The sequence below is a fragment of the Aplidium turbinatum genome, chromosome 8 (assembly GCF_918807975.1).
Source record: "Aplidium turbinatum chromosome 8, kaAplTurb1.1, whole genome shotgun sequence".
NCBI classification, from domain to species: Eukaryota; Metazoa; Chordata; class Ascidiacea; order Aplousobranchia; family Polyclinidae; genus Aplidium; species Aplidium turbinatum.
This window is the reverse complement of record NC_137479.1, coordinates 23,635,394-23,661,309: the sequence shown is the minus strand read 5'-3', so window position 1 is coordinate 23,661,309 and position 25,916 is coordinate 23,635,394. Positions and strand designations below refer to the sequence as shown.

The window sequence follows — 25,916 nt, the reverse complement described above, 5'->3', positions numbered from 1 at the left end:
AAGTGCCAATATTCTCCTTTTTGCATTTCAATAACGTTACTGATTTTTGTGGGCTTCATTTTTTACTTTCATATTTCTAACGGTAATAGAACAAATGTTAAGCATAATGTATTGCACACAGTAAGTTACCCAGCATATTTTCATATAGTTATTAATAGCACATGTATTTATGAAGAAGTTTGTTGTGGTATCTATTTAGTGTGTTGTGTATGTATTTATGAAGAAGTGTGTTGTGGTTAAACATCGGCTGTATGTGGAGAGCTCAGAACGCCTGTCACCAGTTCAATCAGACTATGTCTTGGCACAGCGGCATAGCCAGGAATTTTAAAAGGGTGTGTTCGCCTAAGACGACACCCAGCGGCGTGGGGTGTGAGAGGCCTCTCCCTGAAAACTTTGAAAAATTACTTTGAATTTGGTGCATTCTGAGAGCATTTTCAACAAAAATGTGGATATAAATATTCGTATAGAATGGTGCTGTCCGCCCCGGTGGCATAGCAAAAGGATAAGATCATGTTTTCTTCGGCATTTTTCGGAAATAAAGCTAAGTCTCTATGTTTTCTTGTTGCTAATTCCTGGCTGAGATATTTGAATGTTTGTTATTGGCAAGACTCGCTCTTTTAATGCATTTTCGTTTAAAATTAGACAAACTTTGTTTTAGAGACATAAAGAGACTGAAACCATCATTCTCAATATCGTGATGTCACACTCATGCCAAAGGGGGGGCTGAAACCCCAAAACCCTCCCTTGGCTACGCCACTGTCTTGACAAGAAAATCAATGACATGCCAAAATATGTGTGAGCAGCTGACTGTGACTGTATGTCCTGTCGCTGCTTCCAGAGCTATGCCTGTTGTATTGCATACATGTGATTCGTAGTATATATGTGTATGAGGTCACAATGGGTGAAAAATAAAACATGAGTACGGTATTAGTATTTTTGTAAAGATACGCCTTTTAAATTGTAATGATTACTTACTAATATTCATTATTGTTGATCATAGTTTATTTTAGAAATGATGTGAATGTAAGTGGTCAGTGAAAGATTGTTTGAACGTTGAAATAAACAAGAATGACAAGAAAAAAACAAGGAGCACCGCAAAGATTGAATTGTAAGTGTATCAAATGTACAAATGAAAGAGGCATGGTATTAATACAACCAACTGCAAGATCGTACGTAGCAAAAAATTATAAGCATGGGTAAAAACATTGTTTTGATATCTACACAATAGACTGAAAAATAAGCAAATCATCAAAAACCAAGATTTTAAACAACTTTTTCAGATTGTGTTTTTCAGGTGTGTAGATTTCCAAGAAAAATTTTTCAGTTCACCCTAGTGTGTAGCGGTATTGTTTGTGCTAGTGGTGTTTCAAAGGTAAAATACAGCTGTACATTTTTCACTTTTATTTGTGCTATTAAAGCTGAATTTTTTGTTGTGATTGTATTTTAATTTGTTAATGTATACAGAGTTCTTTGTTGTTCAACATTGCTGTTCTATTATTATGAACATTATCTTCAAATGCTTACCTGTGGTAAACAAACAATATTATCTGTACTCTACTAGTTATCACATTGATTGAAACTGGGCCAATTTGTGTGAATATTGAAATGTTCTGTTTGCTTTGTGTGGTGAGAGGAGAGTAAGAAATAGGAAAGATTATGAAAACAAAGAAAGTTTGATCAAAAATATTAGGGTTGACCATTTGACCTATTTATCATCATTGGCCATGCCTGATAGCCTGAATAAGGCGTCAGCAACAGTGATTTTCCACAACAATCGATCTTCCATTGTTCTTATTAAATTTACAAAATCCTGATTTGTCTATGTTAAAAGTTTCTTAAAAATTGTCAAACCTTTACATTGATAAGTTTCATTTTATAAAACACATGAAAATGTAGCAGCTGTAGTTGTTTTCAAGTTTAAAGGTTTTGCTGTTTTTAATATAATCATGTCTGTAATATATATTTTAACATTTTATACAACCAATGGCTAAAAATACATTAGTAGTCATAATTATTTTTAATTTTCCCACTGAGTAAGTAACCACAGAGAAAAACTACTATATTTTTAAGTTTTCTAATTTGTATGTTGCTTCAATGCGTTTGAAAAAAGCTATTTGAAATAAACGCATCATGGGAAAGTATGAGATGAGCCTCAATTAGGCTTTAAAACTTTCATACTAAATTAACCAAAAGGGTAATTCATTGGATTTCCTTTTCAAAATACAGTACATTCTGTTGATCTAACTTCAACGTTTGGAAGTGCTTGCTTGGTATAAGTGAAGTACTGTTTGTTTGGCTGTTGGCCTTTCAGCGATCATCAATCTTTCGTTCTGAGAAGACAGGACTCTCTTAAAAGCACTCCTGCAGGGATTGATGAATGGCAGATGAACTTTTATTGCCGGCTGGGGTCACAGCTAGTTCATACTTGTCCCTTGTTGTAATATTTTTCTTCCACGTCAGCTGATTGATTGCTGTTTCGCTGACAACTTAAATACTGAAATTTGAAAGGTGAAAATGTCAATAGATTTCAGTTTTTTTTTGTTTTTTTTGTAGGCCAATCTGCTTGATTTGTTTATTGCACTGACATTAGAATCAAACGTGGTTTGACGTTCACTTTACGAAAATAGGGAATTTGCATGAGTTTACGTTTCAATAAGAATTGCACTGCGATTGCATCATAGTATTCTTGCCGTGGAAAATGCCATTTCGCTTCATAACTGGTTAATTATAGTTATTCGTTGCAAGACTTTTTATCACTTTGTGGTGAATCTTGTAAGAAACTACACTGGGAAAATTGCTTTGAGATCTTGTAATAACATGCGTTTTATTTGTCAATAAAGTTTTCAACACCTAAACTTAAAAAAGAGTTATCTAGATCGCTGTTGTTATTCTTTAATTTAATGATCAATCAAAATAAGTTGAAAAAAACGAGCAAAGACATAACGTAAGAGTAAACAAAATCAGTCAGGTTTGGAACCTTGTATAATTTATTGATAAAGCTTTCGCTACCGTAAAGGCGGCTTCTTCAGTATCTTATTCAAATAAAAGAATACTATATGTTCACGAATGTATTACCTGAATAAACCTAAATCATTAGTTTGCCGTTAATTTGGTGGCAGATTCTTCGATTTATTCTACACAAACTTTTTTCCAGAGCTAAATGTTTGTGTGGAAACTCAGAATTCTTATTTCCTGTCTTAGCGCATTAATCTGACCCTCATAGAGAGTGTGCTGATGTGGAAAATTTATCACACAATTCATCACTCCTAAAGCTAGAAAATAACAGTACATGGCTTTTGTAGACTGAAAAGTATTTTAGAACTTTTCATGGGTTAGTTCAGTTTTTATTGAAGTTGTTTCACGAACATTATAAATATAAAAAACACATTATAAACGAAGCAATTATGAAAAAGAATTGGAGTGCAAGGTAGATTGGTAAACGATTTAGCGAAACAAAACATGAAATTCGTGAGACATATTTTGAGGAAATCTGTAGGACAGCTGCATCAATTGGTTATTGAAGGTATGGTGAAAGGAAAGAGGTGTAGGAAAAAAAGGAGACGAACTTGGGGAGATGATGTAAAACAATGTGTTAACTTGTCAAGCATCGGAGAAGCAAAAAAGTAGCGGAAGAACGTGACTTGTGGAAGCAATTGACTGCCACATGATGATGATCTGCGAAAGCTTTAATTCGATTGTTGAAAAGTTTCCTCATTAGCTCTGAAAATTTGTTTCTTCTTTCATGTGGTCCAAGTTGCAAAAAAAATGTTCCGGTGTAACGGTCCAGGAGTTACTGCGGTATGAAAGTTACCGTAACTTCTGGACCGCGTATACGCAGTCTGAAAGTTACTGCCAGTCCCGAAGTTACTAAACCAGGGTTTTCAGATTTGACGCTTGCAGCAGATTTGTATAAATGATTTCAACATTGGAAACATGTTGAACTTGAATTAAGACTTATCCACCATTGCATCTTAACAACATGATTTACAGCAGAAACGTAATTGGGAATGAAGCGAAAATAAGATGAAAGTTAAAAGATGAGTTTTGTACCAGAAGTTGTTGCTGTTTTGGAATGAAATTTGAATTTGTAACCTAACAATTTACGTAGGCTATCATTTTAACCTGATTTGTTTGTATTATACCATTTGAAGTTGTGTCCGTGCCTTACGTGCGTTGGCAAATAAATTTGCATGGGGAGGTGATTGACTAGATGACCACTTAGCCTATAGTCTTTTGCTGTCATCCTGATTATGCTATGATGCAACCTACGATTCAACAGTGTTATGAGTGTTTTATTGACTCATTGTAGGCTATATCGCTCTGTTGAAACAAATAGTTTAATTGATCATCGCGCCAAACATTTCAAAGTTTGAATCGTCGCTACGTGAAACAGTGGCATATAATAAGCTATACAGGCCTTAATATATCGTGCAAAGTTTGCATTTGAAGGCTGACTTGTTAGCCTCTATATTTTATGTAGGCCTATTTCATGAAAGTTAAAACTAAAGTTTTCCAGTGAATGAAGCACTGAGCCTATTTTTGGTCTGGTTTTTCATAACTACCGTTTTGAAGAAATATAAAGTAACTTAGGCTACATGTAGGCAGTGGCGTAGGAGCATATGCTGCCGCCCCTGGCTTTCGTTGAAAATGCCGCCCTAAGTAGAATGCAGCAAATTTTGAAATAGTTTCATGTTCAAGCAATCTTATCAATAAAAATAATTACAAATAATGTGCCGCGTCTCAGAAGTTTTATATTGCTTGAGAAAGGAAAGAAGCCTCATTGTCTCAGCGTTAAGGCCAAAAATAAAAGACAAAAAATGGACAATAAATGTATTAGGCAATAAAAGATCAATAGCTAATAGGTCTGACTACAGAAACTACTGCTGAGATAGAGAAAATGAATCGTGATTATAACAACAGATTTATGACGTAATAAATGTTACTAAGAATTGAACAACAGACGGAGTACAGGAACAGCTATCCAACATCACGCAAGAAGCAACTCGAGTTTTTTAGCTATTGTTCTATCCTTAAATTTTTTAAGGTGTGCTAGCTGTCTCTTTGTAAATCATTTTCTTGTTTTACTTTTTATTTATTTTTGCATTACTTCATTTCTCGTGCTGTGTGTACTGTGCAGCCTCATTTTGCCGCCCCCTTGCAGCCTGCCGCCCCTGGCGCAGAGCCAGAACCGCCAAGTGGCTGCTACACCACTGCATGTAGGCCAACCGGTAGTCAAAACGCCATCAACCTTCAGTGAGTAGGCTATCACAGTCTCACACGAGGGGAAGGCTTTAACTTTTACGAAAGTGTTGAACACTTTGAGATTCCAATGAATTTCCGTTGGACTCCCATCGAAAACACGTGGCACGAAACTTAAAGTCTAGAATTATGGTTTCGTGGTGAGAATATTTATCCTTGGGATTCATCTTTCGCATACTTGCAAAGGGTTTAATCTACTGACCAAGTGAAGTTTCAGTCCATTTTCAAGTTTTCCAAAAAGAATTTCGAAAAAGCACACCCACTTACAATAGCAGTAACTTTTGGACTGCTTCTGCGGCGTTGCAGTCTGGAAGTTACTGTCAGTCCAAAAGTTACCAGCGGTGCCCGGCGTTTTCACAATCGATAGAAAAGCGAAAATTGTTTCAACTAAGTGTAATGAATTCATTGCTCTCAAACTAATGCAAGCTTTTCAGTTAACATTACAAAATACTTATAATTATTAATCTGACCTTTTGAGAGGTTAAAAATTTAATTATTTTTCAAAACAAAATAAAATAAAATTTAAATGAAATATTTGGCAACTCTTGTAACTTTTGGACTGCTACACCGGCTTGCCATAGCCTACTTGTAGCCTTGACATTCGAAGCCGTACGCTACACATTTGGAATCATCTTTCCATCTGCTATCTGGAACTACACCTCGAAACATGATCTTCCCGACACCGATTCTGATCCCAAACAGCTTCACATAGTTGTCTCGTATGTGAAAGAGAACGGTTAAACTTTTTTTGAGTTAGTCACTTTTTCTAAGTTTTTTTGTCAATCGCCTTTTTTGTATTAACTTATTTTGAAAATCCATTTAAAAATAAATTCATTGATGGGTTGTCAAGGCTTAAACCTGGTGCAGGAGACAGCTTTGTAATGTAGCGACAACTGTCTTACCTGAACATGACATGCTTAAATTGTAGTGGTCCAGGTGTGTGTTGCTATGGCTATACATAAATCCAACATATTATGTTGTTAGGGTAACGTTAAGGTGGTATATCATAGTTCACTTTCTGGGTGGTCTACTGATCTGTGTGTGGCGTAATAATAATCAGCTCACCAATGAATTAATCATTTAAACTCGTCAATGAAAATGTCATTTTGACTTTTAGATCCAATGGCTTTAAATATGTGAAGGATAACGAAAAAAATTGTTTTCCTCGTGTAAACAATGTCGAAGTGTGCAACTTAAATTTTTGTATTGAGTTTTTGATGACCGCTGCATCCCACATGTATTTTAAGGTTGATAATGGAAAATGTATTTCCTTATGTTCCAGCAAGACGTGAATGCGAGCACTTGAAAGCAACTTTTTTCCTAGCTACACTCTCATTACACTTTATCATGCCTGAACTTACTGATGTAAGTCGGATTATCTTGGTTAATGGTCAAGCAGTGAACATGCGTCCTGATTCCATTTGAAACCGTTATTTTAATCAGATTCAGTCACTCGGTTGCAGTAAACAAACGTTTGCTACGTTAGTGTGAGACGGTTGTCGATGACTTCTTGCCCATCAGCAAGTAACGTCTGCAGGCCTTGAATCCATTTAAAAACGACGCTGATTTGCTGGCTGGGTCGTTTCTTTAGGCAATGGATGCTGTTTTGTGTTACTCCATGCCTAATTACGCTAATCATTGTTTCCGAAGATCTTCTGTCAACAACACCACATGCTTGGTGCTTGGTCACTCTATGCATGGCGCAAAACATAGAAACCCAATTGACTGGGTATATAGTCATTATTACTGTAATTCCTAAAAATATCTAAGACTTTTTATCATCAATTGCGCATATAATTTAGGTGAATGGTGTCAGATTAATTAATACTTTTTCGTGGAGAATACAAATAACTGACGTACTGACAACTTAAAAAAAAATGTTAGTTTTGACCATTAAACGACTTAAATTGTTGGTTGAACACAATTAGACGTGATGTCTTAAACATTTCCTCTAAAAGTAAACCTTTGGCGACAACGTTTTGTCGATGAAAAAATTACTTTGCTTGTATCACACTTTAAAATGAGAATAATATGTCATCAAATGATGGCGTACGGTATTTGTCTAGTTTTAGTTATTTTACACCGTCGAGTGCCAAAATTTGGTATTGACCAAGAAGCAAGTTTTGCGCAGTTTATTGTCATCGTTAACCTTTATTCAGAGTAAGCGATTCGTTTCTGCATTAGAAAGATTACTTGCATCTCTATTATGATATACGACTTACTTGCAGTGGTGTAACAAGAACATTGCCTCCCTGGGCCAAGCGCAGCTAAAAAGAAAAAACAGTGGCTCGTTTTTTATTCTAAATCCCGTGTTTTTTACACACTGGATGAGCGAGGTGGGATTCATTTTGCCATGTGGACTGTTCTTCACGCCCCTTGTCATTGATACTAGTTAGTAAGTTAGTTTTCATCTGCATTGCTTCAACGTTTTCAAACATTGAAGCATTGTAAAAGGAGAACTGATTTGCTGATTGGCTACGCCCGCGATTACTTCATTACTTTGAGCATCATCAGAGTTTTACATGGTATTAATTCCAACCAGTTTATTTGACGTATTATACTTGAAACTAGTGCGTTGAGTAATGGCGTTAGTTTTTGCCGACTTGTCTTTTTCTGCGCCTGAATTATAGTTAATGGTCATCAATATATCATCCCCGCTATTTGAGCTAAATCCTGACAGAAGTTACCGATCGTTTGGTCGATTCAATGTCGGAAAATCTTCAAGCGATGTAGAACCATTCGTTTTTACCGCCGCTAACTCATCAACAAACATATATTTCGGTTAATAGAAGATTTATTATCAAATCTATTTGGTATGACGCAACCAATAAATCACGAGCGCAAGCTAGCAATAATAAATTACAGGATTAATAGATTTATAGTTGCATGTGGACACCCTCATTAATTTTATAAAAAGCACTGTAAAATTTTTTGCTGATGTACAAGCCAGCCGACATATCAGTTATCGCACTATCAAGCCAGCAGTGGCATGAGATTTTTGTGACAGACAACCGCAAATTTCTGTTGCAAAAAACATAATCTCTATTCTTGATAATTTGAAATTATTCGTGATAAAACGTATAATATGGCTGTTGGTTTTGTCAGTGGTAAGTGTGAATTGGACATACCTGGGACCCACAAACATTGGTTGAATTTTATGAGCAATTTGAACCCAGTCTTTGCAGTTTTCGCTCAAAAAAGTTAACAAAAACCGTCGGCTGCTTTATGGTTGCATGGTGCCAACTGCCAATACAGCGTTGTTTGGTGCTGCAAACATCCAATTACGTACGTCGTACATATATTACGAGAAATGTTGCAATTTGTAAAAAATTACAGATGACATTTTCAACTACTTTCACTTCGAAGAGTAAATGTTTGGTGGTGAGTACATTGAAGCAGGCATTTTGTCTTGAAACATCTTTTACATCCACCACAATCAACACTGTGCCTTGTTATGCTTTCACATTTGCTTTTCTGCACATTGTCATTACAATACTATGTTCAAATTGCCATTCTATTATCCGAAGAAGGTGCAAACGGATGATGATTCTATGCAAAATATATATTCCATGTTTTTATTTTGTGAACTTCTATATTTTGAACCTCGGTTTTTGGTTCGACACTTTAGGAAATGAAAATAAAAAGATGATTAGAAGTTGACTTCGGTAGTATTCAAGAGAATATCATTACCTTTTTCTGTTTAAAAATTTATGACTTTCTTTTCAAAGCTGTTGTTGAACTAATTAAATTATGTAGCCTATCTAGTGTATATTATATGTGATCTTTAACTATCCAACTCTATCTAGTTTTTGCATCAAGTCAACACGGCTTATGACAGATCATTGAATAATGAAAGATAAATGTTTACCATTTGACTAACTAGAGACTTATTTAACTCCGCGCTAAATAAGTGGATTCACAAAGTTGACCTTCACTAAGACTATTGATAGTTTTCAATTCTTGTAAACTATGAAATAACTCGTCGTCTTTGCGTGAAATAGTTGACAAGAATAAGGAATTGATGGAATCCATTGCCCGGATAAGTCCACGTGTCTTTCTGGTCAGTAGCCAGAAACCTATTGCGTTTAACTTTACACTTTGCAGTAACTCTGGCATTTTAAGCGCTGAGATAGCAGACTAACTGCCAAATGTCATCACGGAAGCGTGGGTTGAATGCTTGGCAAGGCTCTACCGAAAAGTTTTGACTATGGAATCGATTGCATTCTTGCCAAACATTAAACAGCAGAACTGTTTCCTGTAAATGTGTACAATGGCTTGGCTGCAGTTGTTGTGGAGATCGCATTGTGCACTGCTTGATTATGCAAAGTTTTAACTTTGAATTTCATCTATTCTATTCATTAAAGCAAAAGGAATTAAATAAAGTTGTATATTCCCTGTTTCAAAGTTAATTAAGGGAATGTGGTGTGCCTTATTTTTTGGCTTGAACATATAACAAGTGTGCTTATACGTCACTCATGGTATCCTGCTCATTCAGGGCACAAGACTTTTGTAGGGATTGGCATATAGTATTCCCAGCAAACCAATATATCCTTTTTTACAATAATTCAACGTTTGCAGATTTAAAAAAGGACTACTTTTCTGACTCAGTCCCTACTTAAACTAACTCAACTCAGAGCACGAACACCAATTGACTTATACTTTTAGTTTGATACTAAATCTGATATCACTTTCTTTCTTTGATATTGCATAGTTTATACTTCCTTTCAGAACTGTCAATCAAACAGCACCTTATCTTAACCGATTGTAAGTTAGCCATTTTGACAAGGTCTGCAATTGCCGAGATTTAGAAATTGTCTCTTCATGATATGCAACTTCTTTAGCAAGTTGGTTTAGCATGAGGTTATGGCCACATACTTTGTATGACTGTTCCCAGGATGCATAGTTTTAAAAAATATATATAAATGTTTTTCTCTTTATTATTGTAATTTCAATACTGAAAAGTTTTGGTGTTCATCAAGATAGTTATCGTTTCTAGCAATAGTGGCAACGTTCGTCTGATGAAAGAAAAAGCAAAGGTTGTTGTTCGACAATGTATGTTTATTGTTTACTAATTTTATTTGGCTTCTCAAGTTTCACTTGTAGTAGACTGCAAAGTCTGGTTTTGTCCTAAACATAGAATGTAGCTTGTTAATGTGACACTGATTCATGTTTCACCGCCTGGTGCGGATTTATATAATTGAAGAGAGATGAAATAGTTTTCCGACATCAAAACTGCAACTTCAAGCGAAATCTGCATTCCTTGTTGTTCCACGACTCAGCTTGCATTGATCAGCGACTCAAAGCTCAATCGTAATTGGCTACAAAACATCAGGTCGTTAATGAAGGCTATCAGTCAAAATATTACAAAATTGCCAAATAGTGAGCATTGTTTCCATAGAAAAACAGAGTGACAAAGACTGTTTTATGACCTCTGCTTACACTGTAACTGTGGTTTTAGTGCAGAAATTGCCTAATGGATGATTCGTATATCTTACAGCCGTTTGTTTGCATATGGACTGAACACGTCTATTTTGAGCATTATGTTTGTTTCTTGTGTAAAACTAATTACAATTTTCATCCGTGACTGTTTTCTTTACTTTTGTCACAAGGACTAGCTAGAGTGATGTGAAACGGCGGAACTGAATAACTAAAATCGAAAGTTTTCTAACGAATGATGAAAATCAATGATCTGCAGCAGGAAATGTCATAATAGCTCAACTGGTTTACGTGATTACCTGAGCATTTTTCATCAGGAAGTTTGCTTAATCTTTGAAGCAAGTCTGTAGTTGATGTAACGCAACTCTTATGATTGATCGTTCACTCATTGAATTCGAAGTCACTAAATTCATTGTTTTATCGTCATCTTGACATCAGATTGATATCAAAATTTTAGAAGTTTCAGAAAAATTTTCCAGGTGTTATTTTGCGATCGGAAAGCTTTAACATGCTTAGAATTTAGCGTAGTAAAGCCAACTGCTTTAGAATATTTGCCACAACCGATTTAAGCCTGATTTCACGTATACACACATCAATGCCATTGAATCTTGTTAGCCGAAATCACCTGGTTCCTCATAACTTTCAGTTGGAAGTAGTTTATTTTTTCTGGCGCCTTTATCGTGAAACTGAGACACTGTCAGCTTTGCGGTCAAACTACATTTATTGATTTACCCCGGATATAAATTTCTAGCCTCAAAATTTAGGATGTCTGTATCGTATCAATAGATGAAAATCTGTACAAGTTTGCAAAATTGCCACCATTAAGCTTCAGAAAATACTTTTGTAGTTGTGTTCGACGATATTACTATGAATCAAGTTAATCTCAGTCTTGACCTGTTTGTTTATGAGTAAACTTGACATAACAACCACTGAAAGCATATTTTTGAGTGGACTAGCATAAATATTTATATATGTATCATATTTTTAGTTCTGATCGTTTGTTTAATGACGCTTAAACCAGCCTTATTAAACATTTTTAAAGTAAAAATATACTGTACAGTATTATGGTAGCCGGTATTTTTTTCATGGTAAGAAGTGTTGCCAAGTTACAACATCTAGAGATGTGGTTCAATTGGCAGCGTGTAGGTTTCAAACTAACACTTGACAAACAGCAAAACCCGGTCATAGCGACCTGATTATGGACCAGGTGATCGAAAAATAGAAAAGACCTTCCATGAAAGCACTTTAAGTACCAGCTGCAAACAGTTCATGTTTGAAGACGAACAAGAAAATTAACTTCATTGCCTTCCAGTTCGCTTAATCCAAGTCTTCAGCTACCAGGCATTAGTCTGGGATAGAAAAAAAGTCATCAAAACTAAAGATACAATTCACTTTTGCAAAAGAGCTTACTCCAATTAAGGGAAAATTTTAATCCTTTGTCAAGAAATGGCACAATTGTAAAGGGAAAGGATTTCGCATCAGCATTTTAACTGACAAAAGACAACTCAAATTAATTTCAATGTAAATCTAATTTAGACAATGTCATGCACTTTTAATGTCATGTATTACGTTCAGGTTTACTTCATATTTTTTAGCTCCAATTATTATACAGCAATGTCTGGCGTAAAATTATAATGAACGAAAACATTCGTTACGGTATGTCTTTTGCCACATGGCTCTTTTTGGTTCAAAGAAGTCGATTCAATTACTGCATTCACACTTGCACGTTTCCCAAATTAAGTCATTGAATTTAATCATTCTTTTCTTTTTCAGTTATTTTTGTTCTGTGAGCAATTATGTGGCTTTCAATTAAAGCCTTTTATTAAAACTTTCGATAAAACATAATTTGGAGTTAAATACAAAAAACCCACATTCTCGTCAGTATATCCGTCAACAGGTTCTATGTGGCGCAAGGAGGCTTCTTTCATTTGCTTCTACTTCCTAAACCAAATAATAAACTTATAAAATATTTAAGTTTTATTAATTTTTTATTTTAATCCCACAATCGTCCCTGTAGTTGTTCACAATTCTTTCAATTTTTTTTGAATTTTAACCTGTCTATCAATTCATTTACTGCTCAAATTCAGTCTGAAAAATTTAAACGTCTTATCTGTGTATCAGCATCCACAATCTGTCACACATTTAGCTACCAGTTTCAAGGGTCGATTTGAAAACAGTCTGAATCCACACACATGCATTCCGTATTGTTGGCTGCTGAATTATTGTACTTACAGAATACAGATACGCGATACATTGTTGGATATTGCAATAAGTCACTGAGCGAATACATTGAAGCCATTTATATAACGTGGTATTTCTACGTTCAATTGTCAGTGGTGGTTAATCATCATTTTCAGCCTGTGAGAGCCCACTGCAGAGCGTAAGCCTTCCCCTTTTCATGCCAATTTACATGATTATGTGCTAGTTGGTACCAATTGGTTGTATTGCATTGTTTGTCAATGTCGTCCCTCCATCTTACTTTTGGCTTTCCTTTCTTTCTTTTGGTTTATGAAAGGCGTTTAATGTAGGCTACTTATAATAAATTCTACTTCATGCCTTCAAATACTTTTAAGGATTCTGCTTGTTTCTTGTTAAATATGGCGACTTGCGTATGTGTGTTGATTGATGCCATCAGATATTATCAACATGTTAAATAAGTTAAACGTTTTTCAAGGCCGAACTTCTTACCAACTTGAAGTATGCCCGCCCCCCCAGCGCACTTATGTGGTAACATACGATGGTACGGAAACGCTCCTTGATAGCGATGCGACAATAGCATGTTCGTTGGGTATTTTTTCTTACTAGTGGGTTCGCAAGTAAATGAACAATTTTCTTGTTCCAAGTTAAACATAAGGAATTTCCATTTTTTATTTTCTGTATTAGAACCGTTTTTTACATTCGACAACCGGCCTTCAATCTCACAATGCTTTAAGTTTAAGCAATCTGCTATAGCGCTTTAGATTTGTAAGCTGGTCATTGATTTGCTGTGCCAGTAATCATACAACATCCGGCGAAGATATCATGTAAACAAGTTAGGAATTTCTGTAAATACACTTTTTATATCGCTTAAAATTGTCATAAATCGCTGCTATTCCGTGTCTTCAACTGTTGCAAATCTTTGAAAAAACGCAAGGTGTTCTTGCATTGATTTGATAGGTAATGACAATTTTTTGTTGTCAGATTTTAAATCAACATTAAAATAAGTTGCAACTTGCCAGTGGGGGTGAATTGCTCCGCTGAAATTTTATTACCGTCTTGGTTGTTGATTGATTACAAAAATCACTCGGCATAGATTGAGTTGGTTTAAAACAAGATTTATAGCTTATTCTGACTGGTACGAAAGCACGGCCTCCGCCCAGCACCAAATAAGCAAGCAGGCATAAATTCTCTGTCTTGATTTATTAAACAACTTGTAAATTAAAACTGAAGAAATTGGTAACTTTATCTTAGAAAAGTCGCAGGTTTTGCGTTGCGTCAACGCGAATCTCTTCCCAAATAAGCTATGACCGCCATATTTCAGCTTTCTCTTTGAAATGAAAATAATGTACGTACACTTGGTAATAAAACTTCTCGTCATTCCCGCATAAATCAACACGAAACGTGAACAGTGAGTGGTCATTACCACAGTTCAGAATGTTTATTGGTTAGACGCCATTGGAGAACGAATTCAGGATAATTATTCAGATTATGAAATGACAAGCAAAGAGATTTACCTCTTCCAAGTTCACTTGACATAACTGCTTGTTGCATTGGTAGTCAATGTCAAGTTTTGTGAAAGAATAAAATTTGATTTAGTGTGAAGTTTTTTAAGTTTACCATTTTTCTTAAAAACTTGTTAAAAATGTGGTGACGTGAAAATAAACGTGGTGAATTGAGAGAAAGATCTCAAATTGTCAACCAAAATTCGCCAGCGCAGATGAGAGATTAAGGTTAAATAGCGAGTGACAAGGTTCTGACGGACATTGCCGTTTATGCAACGTCTAATCACAGCAAAAAAAACTTCAAAACGACGTGAATTTTTGAACTGGACAAGATTACCAACTGACGAAGCTACCCTGTTTTATTGATTCTTTGTCAGCTAGCGTTGAGCTTCAAAAAAGTAAATTTTCATGATCACTTGCACGATTACTCGGGCCAGAGACAGATGTTATGTTTGTTGATTTATTTTCGTAACCGCCGATCGGATATCAAGAATTTTCGTACAGGTCTCTTTGACGTCCAGGAATATTAAATCGATGATATCGGGCGTTTGAGCGATCACTCACTTTGTTCCATATCGCTTTCATTGCCACGCGCTGATTGATGGCTGATCGGCTCGAAATAGTCGAATATAGAATTAATGAAGCAGTGCTTTTGAAACCAAACACTTACGTTCGTGTGGAGAGTGATGGATGCGCCTTGACTTTTGCTTATTATTTTCAAAAGCTTCCCTTTGAAAGCAGCTAGAGAACAAAATTTGTCATTTTTACATTGATTCAACGTCTGCGGACGTTGAATCAATGTAAAAATGACAAATTTTGTTATGTTCTCTGGCTAGGTTGTTCCGATATCCTGAGTCGTTGAACATCTGACGCCATAGAAGCGGATTTCCACAGGCGGCTTCTAAACACAATAGCGATCGATTTAACTGACATTGATGGGAAGACTCTCTTGTTGAGTGGTCGATTTAATTTCGCACGTCACAATGCATCATCATGACGACAAGAATGACTCTTTACCCCTCAACGATTGGACGATTGAAAATACGGATTCGTGCCCGTTCGATTTTCTCCACCTACTTCACAAGATAGATAGTTTTGTCATTCTAAACCTGTCATTTGAACGGTTTTTGTTGAAACAACGTAAGGTGGAGTAAAAACAACGTGTCTCGATGACCACATCTCGTTTCTTGTGTCTGATTTTTTCTAAGGCTTTTTTCTTTTGTCACATCTGTATTTTGTTCAAAGACAACAGATACACCAGTGGCAGAAAAGACTTGATGTATGATAGCAAAGTTTTCGATATCCAATTCCATGTCTTGTGGCAGTGGTTCATATTAGGGTTTTAATTGTTTGAACAAAGCTGTAGCAAAAATTAAACTCGAAAAAAGTGCGATAGTGAATGTATTTGTTGGTCAGAGTAGCATATTTGTGTTGACGGTAACGATATCTTCGATTAAATCCTCACCAATTTTTAAACAATTAAGCAATTAGTGTAGCTTCTTGTCTAGCAAAGTTATAACTCACACGTAAAGTGAAAGGGTGCAGAAACATAATGTCAGATAGAATTACTACTCACCGTGGGACTGAGGTATTGCTTTGTGTGTTGCAGTCAAGTTAGACATGCGGTACTTAGAAAGGCAGTCAAATTATGCGGTGTTGAGATAGAAGACAGGTCAGACTGTTTTCGTATTTACAATTGTGTCGAAGACATTACGAGCGTGCATATCACCTGAATCACTAAGCCATATGTCATTTTGACAGTAACGTTAGTGCTAATTTTGCAGAGCTGTGTGACGTTCAACTTACAAGTTTTATGTCGCATCCTCTCAAAAATCCTTTCAATCAATTGTGTGATAGTATGAAACAAACCGCAAAAAATTTTTTTTTGATCAAATGAGGAAAGCCGATAAAAATAGTGTTGCCATATGCATGTTTAGAATTCAACGTCTCAGTTATGCATTTTGTTAATTTTCTTGTTCAAGTAGCTCTGAAAAAAGTGATGAGTTTACGTTGAATGTCGAAGCTATCTGACACTAAATTTCTTGTTGATTCAAGAGGCAGGCATAGTCTAGAAGTTTGATTGGTGCTAATGGCATCACTCTGTCGTTTATTGTCATGTTCTACATTGTTTAATTGGTCTTCAACACGAAACCCTTATCGCGAAATTTTGAGTTTTTCAGCAGCGGTTATTAGCGCAATTAAAAAGGCTGTTTTGACGACTTTTATAGTGATTCTAGTCATGCTTTCCCCTCCTCTGTAGGCTATTGCTGTCACTTTCAAAACTACATATTGCTACATTGCTACAAATACCCGTTTTTACGCAGTTAAATGTAACCTTTTAAATTTTATTTGCAAATATGTCTTGTTTGTAGCTAAAAATAAGCTCTTTTATACTGAAACCCACCGTGTGCGTAGTTTCTTGCCGCTTATTTTGAGACATTGCAATTGGTTGTGAAGGAAACTCGGCAAGCTTCGTCCCTTGCAGAGGAACTCTGATTAAATATACCGCATGAAATTTAAAACATAGGATAAGGTTTGTAAAATAATTGCGTTTAAACATTTGTAAGATTATCCAATTTTGCTTCACCTGCCAAACTATTGTAAAGTGTGGATTTTATTCTCAACTGCATTGTAATTAACGTTATGGCGTTTTTTGATTGTAAATAGACATTGTCAAACTAGCAGGAAAAAGATCATCCCGTGATGCGAATGGTTTTTTTTTTTAGCTTAATTGTCTGTCATGTCAATCACCATTGTCTTATACGACGGGCTTTGTTCAAACGAATGCTATCAATAAATGCTTCTGAGACACGTTATTGTAAAACGGCAGATGTTGATTCAATGCAAAAACAATGCTCGTGTTGGTGTTAAAAGAGAACATCTTTCCCAAGGATCTTAGCAGGCGAAGTGTGATTGATGATAAGATATCAGTAATGCTGCTTCTGCTTTTATCCTTTTGTCCTGTCTGGCAAACTTCGCCATGTTGCATTCGATCAACGTTGCCATTTCTTGAGATTCGATTCAAATGAGCAGCAATGGCAGGCTGATGTCCTGTCAAGACAATTTGACAACCCATTCTTCAAAATCTGCAGCGCAATATAGGCGGTTCATCTCATGAAATATTGACGGATAGTTAGAAGTGTGCCTGACCATAGACTGGCGGTGGATTGCTTTTGCGTATGTCAAGCTGGGTGGTGATTTCAATTGTTTTAACTTTGTTGTGGCTGTTCTTAGAAGTATGTAAATCAGAAGCTTGATTTTGTCAGATTCTCGGTTTACGAAACACGTCATATTGGCATTTGTACGACATGTGCGCGTTGAATCGCTGCGAAAGATATCACGTTATCATTTTTCATTAAATCTGCAAGTTAGAATTCTTCGTCGTCGTTGGTATGAAATCTGTAACTTGCAGTTCTTGCATTTCCTGACGACACAAATCTTGATACTTAGCTGCGATTTTTCATGAAGTGATAGTTTCTTTTCTTTTTTCAGCTCAAAATGGAGAGGAAGTTTTAAGTAAGCTCGACAAGCCATCGACTATTGATGACGTAAGTTGTGTACCACGTGACAGTGAAGACATCGAAAGACCGGGAGCGTGTAAACCGGATCAAAGTATGGAAGAAAGTGACGGAAACGCTGACACGAACTCTTGTCAGAAGCTTTTAGAGTTTGCCCAGAAATTTTTACCTGTCAGTGCTGCAACACCAGGAAAAACAACGATGACCTCTGTGAAGCAAGAAATATCAGCGAAACACCCTTTGTTGGTTTCGCAAGACTTGCATATGAGCGACAGTCCATCGTCACTCAATTCTTCCGAAAGTTCTCCAATTGCTACGACAAGTCAGCAGAAGTACGTCAGCATTTATATCGGTTAACTTATATATTCAAATATTGTTTTTATTGATTTCAATAAGATAAAGGTTCTTTAGGCAAATGAATATTCGATTGATTAATTCACTATACCATAACCAAATATTAAAATGGACCAACTTCTACGCCCACACAGCAGGGCTGTGGAATCGGAGAAATTTTGACTTGTCCGGAGTCGGCCGGTTATTTATCGAGGAATTTGAGTCGTATATTTTTCGCCCGGCCCACAGTCCAGATACAAAGTAACCAGAAATTTTACTAATTTTTCTTGAACATCATTTTGCAGTCGCCAATCTTCGTATGTATCTTCAAATCAAGAAAAATCAGCAGCTTATTCGGTGAAACAAGAGAAGAATGAACCTGTAAAATTACCTCGATCACGCCCGCTTACTAAGTCACCCACCACTGCCAGGGAAAGTCCAGTCCACCCGATCGGGATGACATCTGGTACCCTTGACCAAGCCAGCGAGGCGCCAGGTAGCTTTACAGGTAAATTATGTTCGGTGTTTTGTCCCGGTATTGTCATATTACGGAATGGCCCGATTCGGTGAGTCCGATTCGGTGAGTCCGATTCGGTGAGTCCGATCCCTTAACGGGGGATTTTTTCAATTTTTTTTTTTAATTATCGGGTACCGTGGCCTAATTATCATTGCCGTTTTAGGGTTAGGGGTTAGGAGTTAGGGTTAGGGGTTAGAGGTTAGGAACTCACCGAATCAGACTCACCGAATCGGACTCACCGAATCGGACTCACCGAATAGTAGCAGACCCGTCATATTAAGCGTCGGGAATGGTAAGATGTTGTCCATCCTTCATCCACTGAGGAATCAATGGCTACCTCTGTTCATACAGTTACAGTTTTTCATCAACTTTTCTCTAGTAACGCATTTGTTTGAATTATATGTTTATTTATTGGAGTCATAGATTAATACAAGTGTGATTTTTCACTTCCAGTTGAGCCGGTTCTTAAACCAGGTCGTAGCATTGACAGCAAAACACATTGATCGATTTTTCATCCCGCTCTGGTTATTTTTGTAAAAAAAATGTAGAATATAATAGTTGTTGCACCACTAATTTCTGTATTAATTCGTAGAAAATTTGCTTGCAAAGCGTAGTGCTCGTTGCAGTGTTGGGACTCATTCATTGACATACTTCGTTTGTGGCACGAGGTGAACTTTTTCCACACATGAACAGCATCTCCATTGAACAGATCTTCACATTGTGGTGCATTTTATCTACTAATGCTGCATAAGTAATGCTATAAGCCTAAGGTATACTGAATTTTGGGTAGGAGCAGGTCCGTTGAGAGGATAACTTAGGGCCGATACCAATGAAATCAACGGGCCCCAAATCAAGACAGTTCTAAGAAAAACGCATATATCCAAAAAATACGCGGTAGTTTCTATAAATTTTATGACCCCTTGGAAAGATTAAGGGCCCGTAAAGTGATGCCTGGCTCTGGTCCAAAAGTACTCCCTAAACCTCCCTTGTCAACGCCACTGGGTGGGATTAGTAGTAGTAGTAGTAGTTTTTCCTATCATTTTGGATGGAATCGCTTGCACTTTTGTATCACGTGGACAAGATATTGCCGATTTTTTTCAACCTACACCTGGAATTTCTGCTCAAATGACTTCCTATATCACCGAATCGCTCTTGAGTGTGGTTGCCAAGACAATCTACAAAGAATCGTTTGATTAAAATCAGGCAAAAATGTCATAGAGCTTTGAAAACTGTCGTTTGGGTTATTATGCTTTAACGATGTTTCAGTTCTATATATCCTACTGAAACGCATTACCAGATTAAATGTATCGCGCTGTGATGTATGCATACAACATATCTGATTCTTTGTAGTTAATGCATTTTAACATTGATGCGATAATTTAACATTGCTTTACGTTAAGTTAACCTAAAATTGTATGAATTTCTCGACAGGCTAGTTATCTGTATGAAGGATGTGCCATACAACTCATAAAGGGATGCATGATTCATAAACCTTATGTGCTGTGTAAGATGTCGGCATAGATTAGCCTTGTCGAGGCGGAATGGCTTTCCGAAAGTCAGTTGTAGTTGCGAGGCTTTTCAAGACGCAGCTCAGGAAATTGCTCCCGTGCCAGAGGTTTGAAAACAGCAAAGTAAAGAGTGAAGTCCAGGGTAGATATTTAATGCAATACCGATACATCTAATTTTAATGACATTGCAATCTAGGAAAATACAGTGAGGTTTGAAGCAGAGCTGCAGAGATTGAAATATATTTTTGTCCTTTCCGTTCGATGTCGCAAGCTGTAGAAGTGTAGAATGATAAACGCCCAAGAAGATTATAATGGATGTTGCTTTCTTGAGACTACTTTTGTTTGGAAAATAGCCTTAATAGGACAGTTGGGTTCAATGTAATCTATTCGAAATCTAAAATGTGAAACAAAAACATGAGCCTTGTTGATACTTCCGATCACATTTAGGCCAAATAGCCTTAATAGGTCAGTTGGGTTCAATGTAATCTATTCGAAATCTAAAATGTGAAACAAAAACATGAGCCTTGTTGATGCTTCCGATCACATTTAGGCCAGGTAGAGCAACACTAAAACCGATTCAATATTCTTTTGCAGTTGATTTAGTCAAGCAATTTGATAAAAAAACGCCAATAATTTTGTGAATGTAAACCAAATCGATAATTAATCTATGTTTTGATCTTGCAACACTGAGGACTCGAATGATGTTAAGCTTTTCGATGTATTATTACTGACATCAGAAAAAAAAGTCGTCCAGCTAAATGGTATTTGACAGCGCGTCGTTTTATTGACAATCACATGTTTTTGTTCTAGTCTTGTTACCATTAAATTCATGAATCTATTTCTATAAAAAACTTGAAAACTTCCGGCTAAACTTCTATAGAATTGATGATATTTTGTTTTTCAGATCGGACTTCACTCAACGCGGCTCAGAAGCTCCTTGTGGAAGCAATGATGAACCAACAAAAACAGTTTTACGAGCAATGCACTAACAACTGGATGAGTGTACAGGTGGGTTTACTTGAAATATGTTTTGACTGAACACAATTTCCGTCAAAATGCCGTCGTCGTTGTTTTCAAGATGAAATTAAATCGATTGGTTGTTGACAACCAAGTTGTGTTTCTCGGCAGTCGAGTGTAGCAGGAACTCAGCGATAGACACGTGTTTCGCCCATGAGGCTGGGCTTTTGGCATCGAGTCTGAAGCTGCAAACATCATAGACACAGAATGACCTATGTTTTTGGTTGGACTTTTTCAGTTTTGGAACAGCATCCCATTTATTTTGTGCATTCAGCTAATATGAAAGTGCAGTCATGAGTTATAAATTTTTGTCTGTCTTCACCTTTACTGCAACAACGGCGTTGTAAGAAAGTCGAATATTTGTTAAAATACTCGCCTGTGTGTGCAATAAATCCATCTTTTCATCTTCGGTCTTCAACAGATGTCCTAGCTCAAACCATCATTACGGCTCGAGCTTTCAACATATTATTGGCTTAGCAATGTTGTTTTTAAATACAAGTACACAGGCGTTCTTGTACTTAAGTTTTAATTAAATTTTGATGGATGGTGCTTATGATTGATGGGTTATTATCCTGTGTATGTCGGTCGTACACAGTCTATTTATTACCTGTCAAGTACCGTGTTGTTAGTGAACTGTCTCATATAGCCGCGACGTTTCTTTTTTTTTGATTCAACAGCACAATGCAGTCAAACCACGTAATAATCAACATAGCTTTACCTGTCCATGTTAAATTCTAAATATAGTTTGTTTTGCAGTTGGTAAAAGTTTGAGATGACTATGCTGGTAGGTATAGTAATCTGGATGTGCAAATATTACAGTTTTCACTTGAGACGCAATATTCTCTTCTTCGAAATACTATACATCCGTTGTTTGAAGGATTTCGTATCTGATGTAGGAAGCAATTTTCTTTGTTCTGAAAAAGCGGTTGTTGGTTGTTATACCACAATGTCATTCACAACGCTGTAAAATAGTCACATTTGTTACTAAAACTGGATTACATGAGGCACGATTGAAAGCAACTCTGCTTTTTCATTGATATTTTTTTGACGCCATTGAAACCAACTTTTCAAGATGGATTTACACCTGAAAATCGTGTACCGGTAGTCAGTAACTTTTAGTATCGTTTGGGTTTCAGCATCATGGTATTATGCACGGCAAAAAGTTGTTAAAATCTTGTCAGTTGAAATTATTGTTTTCCATACAGGAAGCAATGTGAATTGTATAAAATGTTCTGTCGTTATCCATTGCTTGGTACTGTCTTTAAAACTTCAGCTCGGAAAATTCATCTTTTTTGCATTGATCCGATATATAAAAGACTGATTTGCTAGCTTAGATACCGAAAAAATCAAGTTCAGAACCAAAAAACGACATCATCGCATGATGCTTGCGGTTTGAAATATTTCTTGCTTGTTTGGCTTTCTGCAGAAGAAGCAATGAGGTGTTAGCGTTGGCAATGGATGAAATGATTGATTGGCGTTGACTGCGTAAATGAAGATTAGATTGAAAGGGGCAGTAATCGATATAATTGCTTATGAGGGAACAGACCAATGGTGGTTATTACAGATTGATATTACATGTGAATGTCTGATTGAATTTTGAAACGTTTGATTGAAACATGAAAAGGGTTTCCGCTTGGGCTTTTTTAGATAGCATACCGTACAGTTTTTAAAAAAGCAGTGTTAACGTTACTTAATGAAACTATACTGCAATTGCGTCGTTTTTGTGTGCAGATAAGGTTGACTGTTTCAAAGACTTGTTTATTTTAAATTGTCACAATGTAGAGATCTGACAACAATTGCATGAGCAAAAGCAAGGCGGAGAGATACCGGTGGTGCGTGCAAGCTGGCGAGAATCAACCTAAGCTTTCAAAGTCATCGCTTCCCCAATCTCATGTGACCAGCTTGAAGAAGTCAGCAAGCATGGCTGGTTCTGGCGTGACTCCTCTGCAGGTGACTGGATGTGCAAGAATGGGGACTTTTCAACCTAAACCGCATAAATCTTTCTAAACCTAGATCGTAACTGAATCACAGTTCTTGCACACGATTTCTTCCGTGAAAGATAGTTAATATTCTTTAAAAAAATATTTATTAACTACTAAGCTTTAACCATAGTAACTATCTCCGCTCACTCCGCTTAGATTTGCTTGGGTTTAGAACTCTTTTTGTAGAGTAAATAATATTTATTGTAGGACAATTTAAATATTGAACTAACTCGAAAAGCTCATATTGATATGCATTTTATCAAATAACCATCAAGCAAACTGAAATTATAAACAAAAAACATATATTTGGGTCATTAAATCGAAACACTTTCAGCGTTATTATTGAACAAGTTGTTATCAATTTCATCCAAAGAATGCATCCCATTGGGCTCGCAACTCGTGGTAGATTTCATATGATCTTCAGCAACTCTAGAAAAAAACACGATTCTGCATTACAGGACAAGCTGTACAGCACAGTGTTGAACGGAGCCAGTAAATTCTGCTGTCGTGATTGTGGCAACTCATTCAACACCCTCGTTGACCTCACCATACACATGAACAAGACTGGGCACTTTAGGGACACCAACGTCGAAGAGCAAGTTGTTCTTGGTGGGTATCTTTATGGCTGCGCAGCACAGGCTCGTTTTCTGCTGGGAATCTATTGTTTCCTTCATGTTCAAGCTCATCAAACTGAAGCTGATAGAAAAAAGTCACTTTAGATTCCTTTTTGGTTTAATTACATCGTTTGCGGTGCACGGTAATTGTAATTAATTAAGTCTGGTAGTGTTTTAGAAAATTAGACAGTTTCTAACAAAAAAGCAAATGGCTTTATTCTTTTGCGATCACTTTCTAAGGTGGAGATTTTGCATGGCCGTCGTTTGACTATAGCGAAGTTGGTCTTTTTAACAGTGACCGCAATGTGAAAAAGACAAATCTTACTACCTGAGCATTGCTTCTGGGAAAGCATTTCGAGGACCTGTCAGTTTTATTTTTGCACGAATCGTCCAAGATCTTGGAAACGATAACACAAGTTACGTTTTTTTTTTTTATTTTAGAAGAAAATAAATCATCGGAAACTCCAAGAAGCAAGAAGCGTTCCATGGCTGAAGACGACAATCAAAGCGAGAAAGTGTTGACGTGCATGGGATGCGGGCACTTGTTTGAATCATTGCAGGTCTTTGCTTTGTTTCTATTTAGTTATATCATAACGTCGTTTGCTTATCTGTGTGCATCTTTATTTTCTGTCTAAAAAAGTCAGTTTCGTGCGCTTCTAAAGGACTTGAACCGCTGACGTGGGCCTGGTCACCGAAGATGTATCTGTATCCACCAAGAATCACTAAATAGTGAACTGGTCTTGAAGTGCCTTGCTCAAGCGCACACCCCGAGAGTTGAACTAGCGTTCCATGGCTTGTCTAATTGTCGCCGTTTGTAGAGCGGGGTGTTTATCTGGTATCTACTGAGTTATCAGAATGGACTTTGTGGTTATAATAATAATAATGTTTTGTTTTATTTCATGATAATAATCCTGTTTCATTGCGAAGCGAAATCTTTTTGTGTGTTCTGATACAGCTTGATTGCTAGCAGACCAATCGGCACTAGTCGGGTGATTACAAATGCGTTTAGCAATGACGCTCTGTTATTGCAGCGTCATTCACGCATGCATAAGTTTTAACGTTCCTATACAGTGACTTCTGGTATAAAACTGCCAAATTTAAGTGACATTGTACGTTAAAGGTTGAAAGCATGCATGACTGATGTGTATCTAAAACAAAAACGTTGAAGTAAAATGTCGTTATAAGTGCTTCGCCATTTCCTATGCATCATATGTCTTTTATAATGATTTGCAAATGTTCATTTTATGTCGGTCTTTTTAAAATATCGTTCGTTAGTATCTAACTACACTAATCTTTTCATCCGATAAGACTTTTTTGTAGTATATGTGAATATGCATTTCCAGTAGGCAAGAAATTGCTTATTCACTCTAATTTTGAAATTGCATTGAAATCGACATTAGGTTATTGACAAAGCATGAGTTGTTGTTTACTTTATTTTTGGTTTCTAGGACTTAAGTGTTCACATGATCAAAACTAAGCATTATGAAAACGTACCATCTTTACGGATGTGGAGCCAAAAGCAAGGATCAACCAGCGACAGTTCAAGTAGAAAACGCTCTCTGCCTTCCTCCACACATTTCGGTAAGAAGACGGATGCTCCTACTACTACATCAGATCCAACTAAGCTATCCAGGACTTCCGTATACGACCATCCACTGCTTGGAGGTAGGAGAGTAAATTGTTTTGTAAGCCAAGAAACAGGAAACTTTTCCATTTGGTGTTGATTGTTCGTAGGAAGAAACCTGTCTTTAAAGGATATGTGGTTTTATGTTAAAGAAATCTCAATTTTAGCTGCCAAAATCTGACTTGAACTAATTTCTTGCACGACATAGATACGCCATATGCACTGGTGTACAATTTATTGTCTAATTTTGTACTATTTAGCTATCTCAAGCTTTTTCGAACTAGTGCGGTTAATTGTCTGTCAAAACAAATATTATCCTACTCAAATTGATCTCGCAAATAATCGCAATATTATGTTGTTTTTTATCATTTTTTTGAATTTACTTACGTACTATTTCCAAAAGTTTG

At 36.5% G+C, this 25,916-nt stretch overlaps 1 protein-coding gene across 1 annotated transcript in view; it reads left to right on the top strand.

Moving 5' to 3' along the window:
- Positions 1-1,019: 1,019 nt before the first annotated feature.
- LOC145776175 (uncharacterized) overlaps positions 1,020-25,916 on the top strand; it is a 35,821-nt gene continuing 10,924 nt past the window's right edge. Inside the window, exons 1-8 of the mRNA XM_082587576.1 lie at positions 1,020-1,108; positions 17,889-18,246; positions 18,553-18,755; positions 21,177-21,280; positions 23,072-23,239; positions 23,730-23,880; positions 24,327-24,445; positions 25,334-25,550. Coding sequence (XP_082443702.1) covers positions 1,069-1,108; positions 17,889-18,246; positions 18,553-18,755; positions 21,177-21,280; positions 23,072-23,239; positions 23,730-23,880; positions 24,327-24,445; positions 25,334-25,550 — 1,360 coding nt within the window. The 5' untranslated portion in view covers positions 1,020-1,068. The remainder of the gene's footprint in view (positions 1,109-17,888; positions 18,247-18,552; positions 18,756-21,176; positions 21,281-23,071; positions 23,240-23,729; positions 23,881-24,326; positions 24,446-25,333; positions 25,551-25,916) is intronic.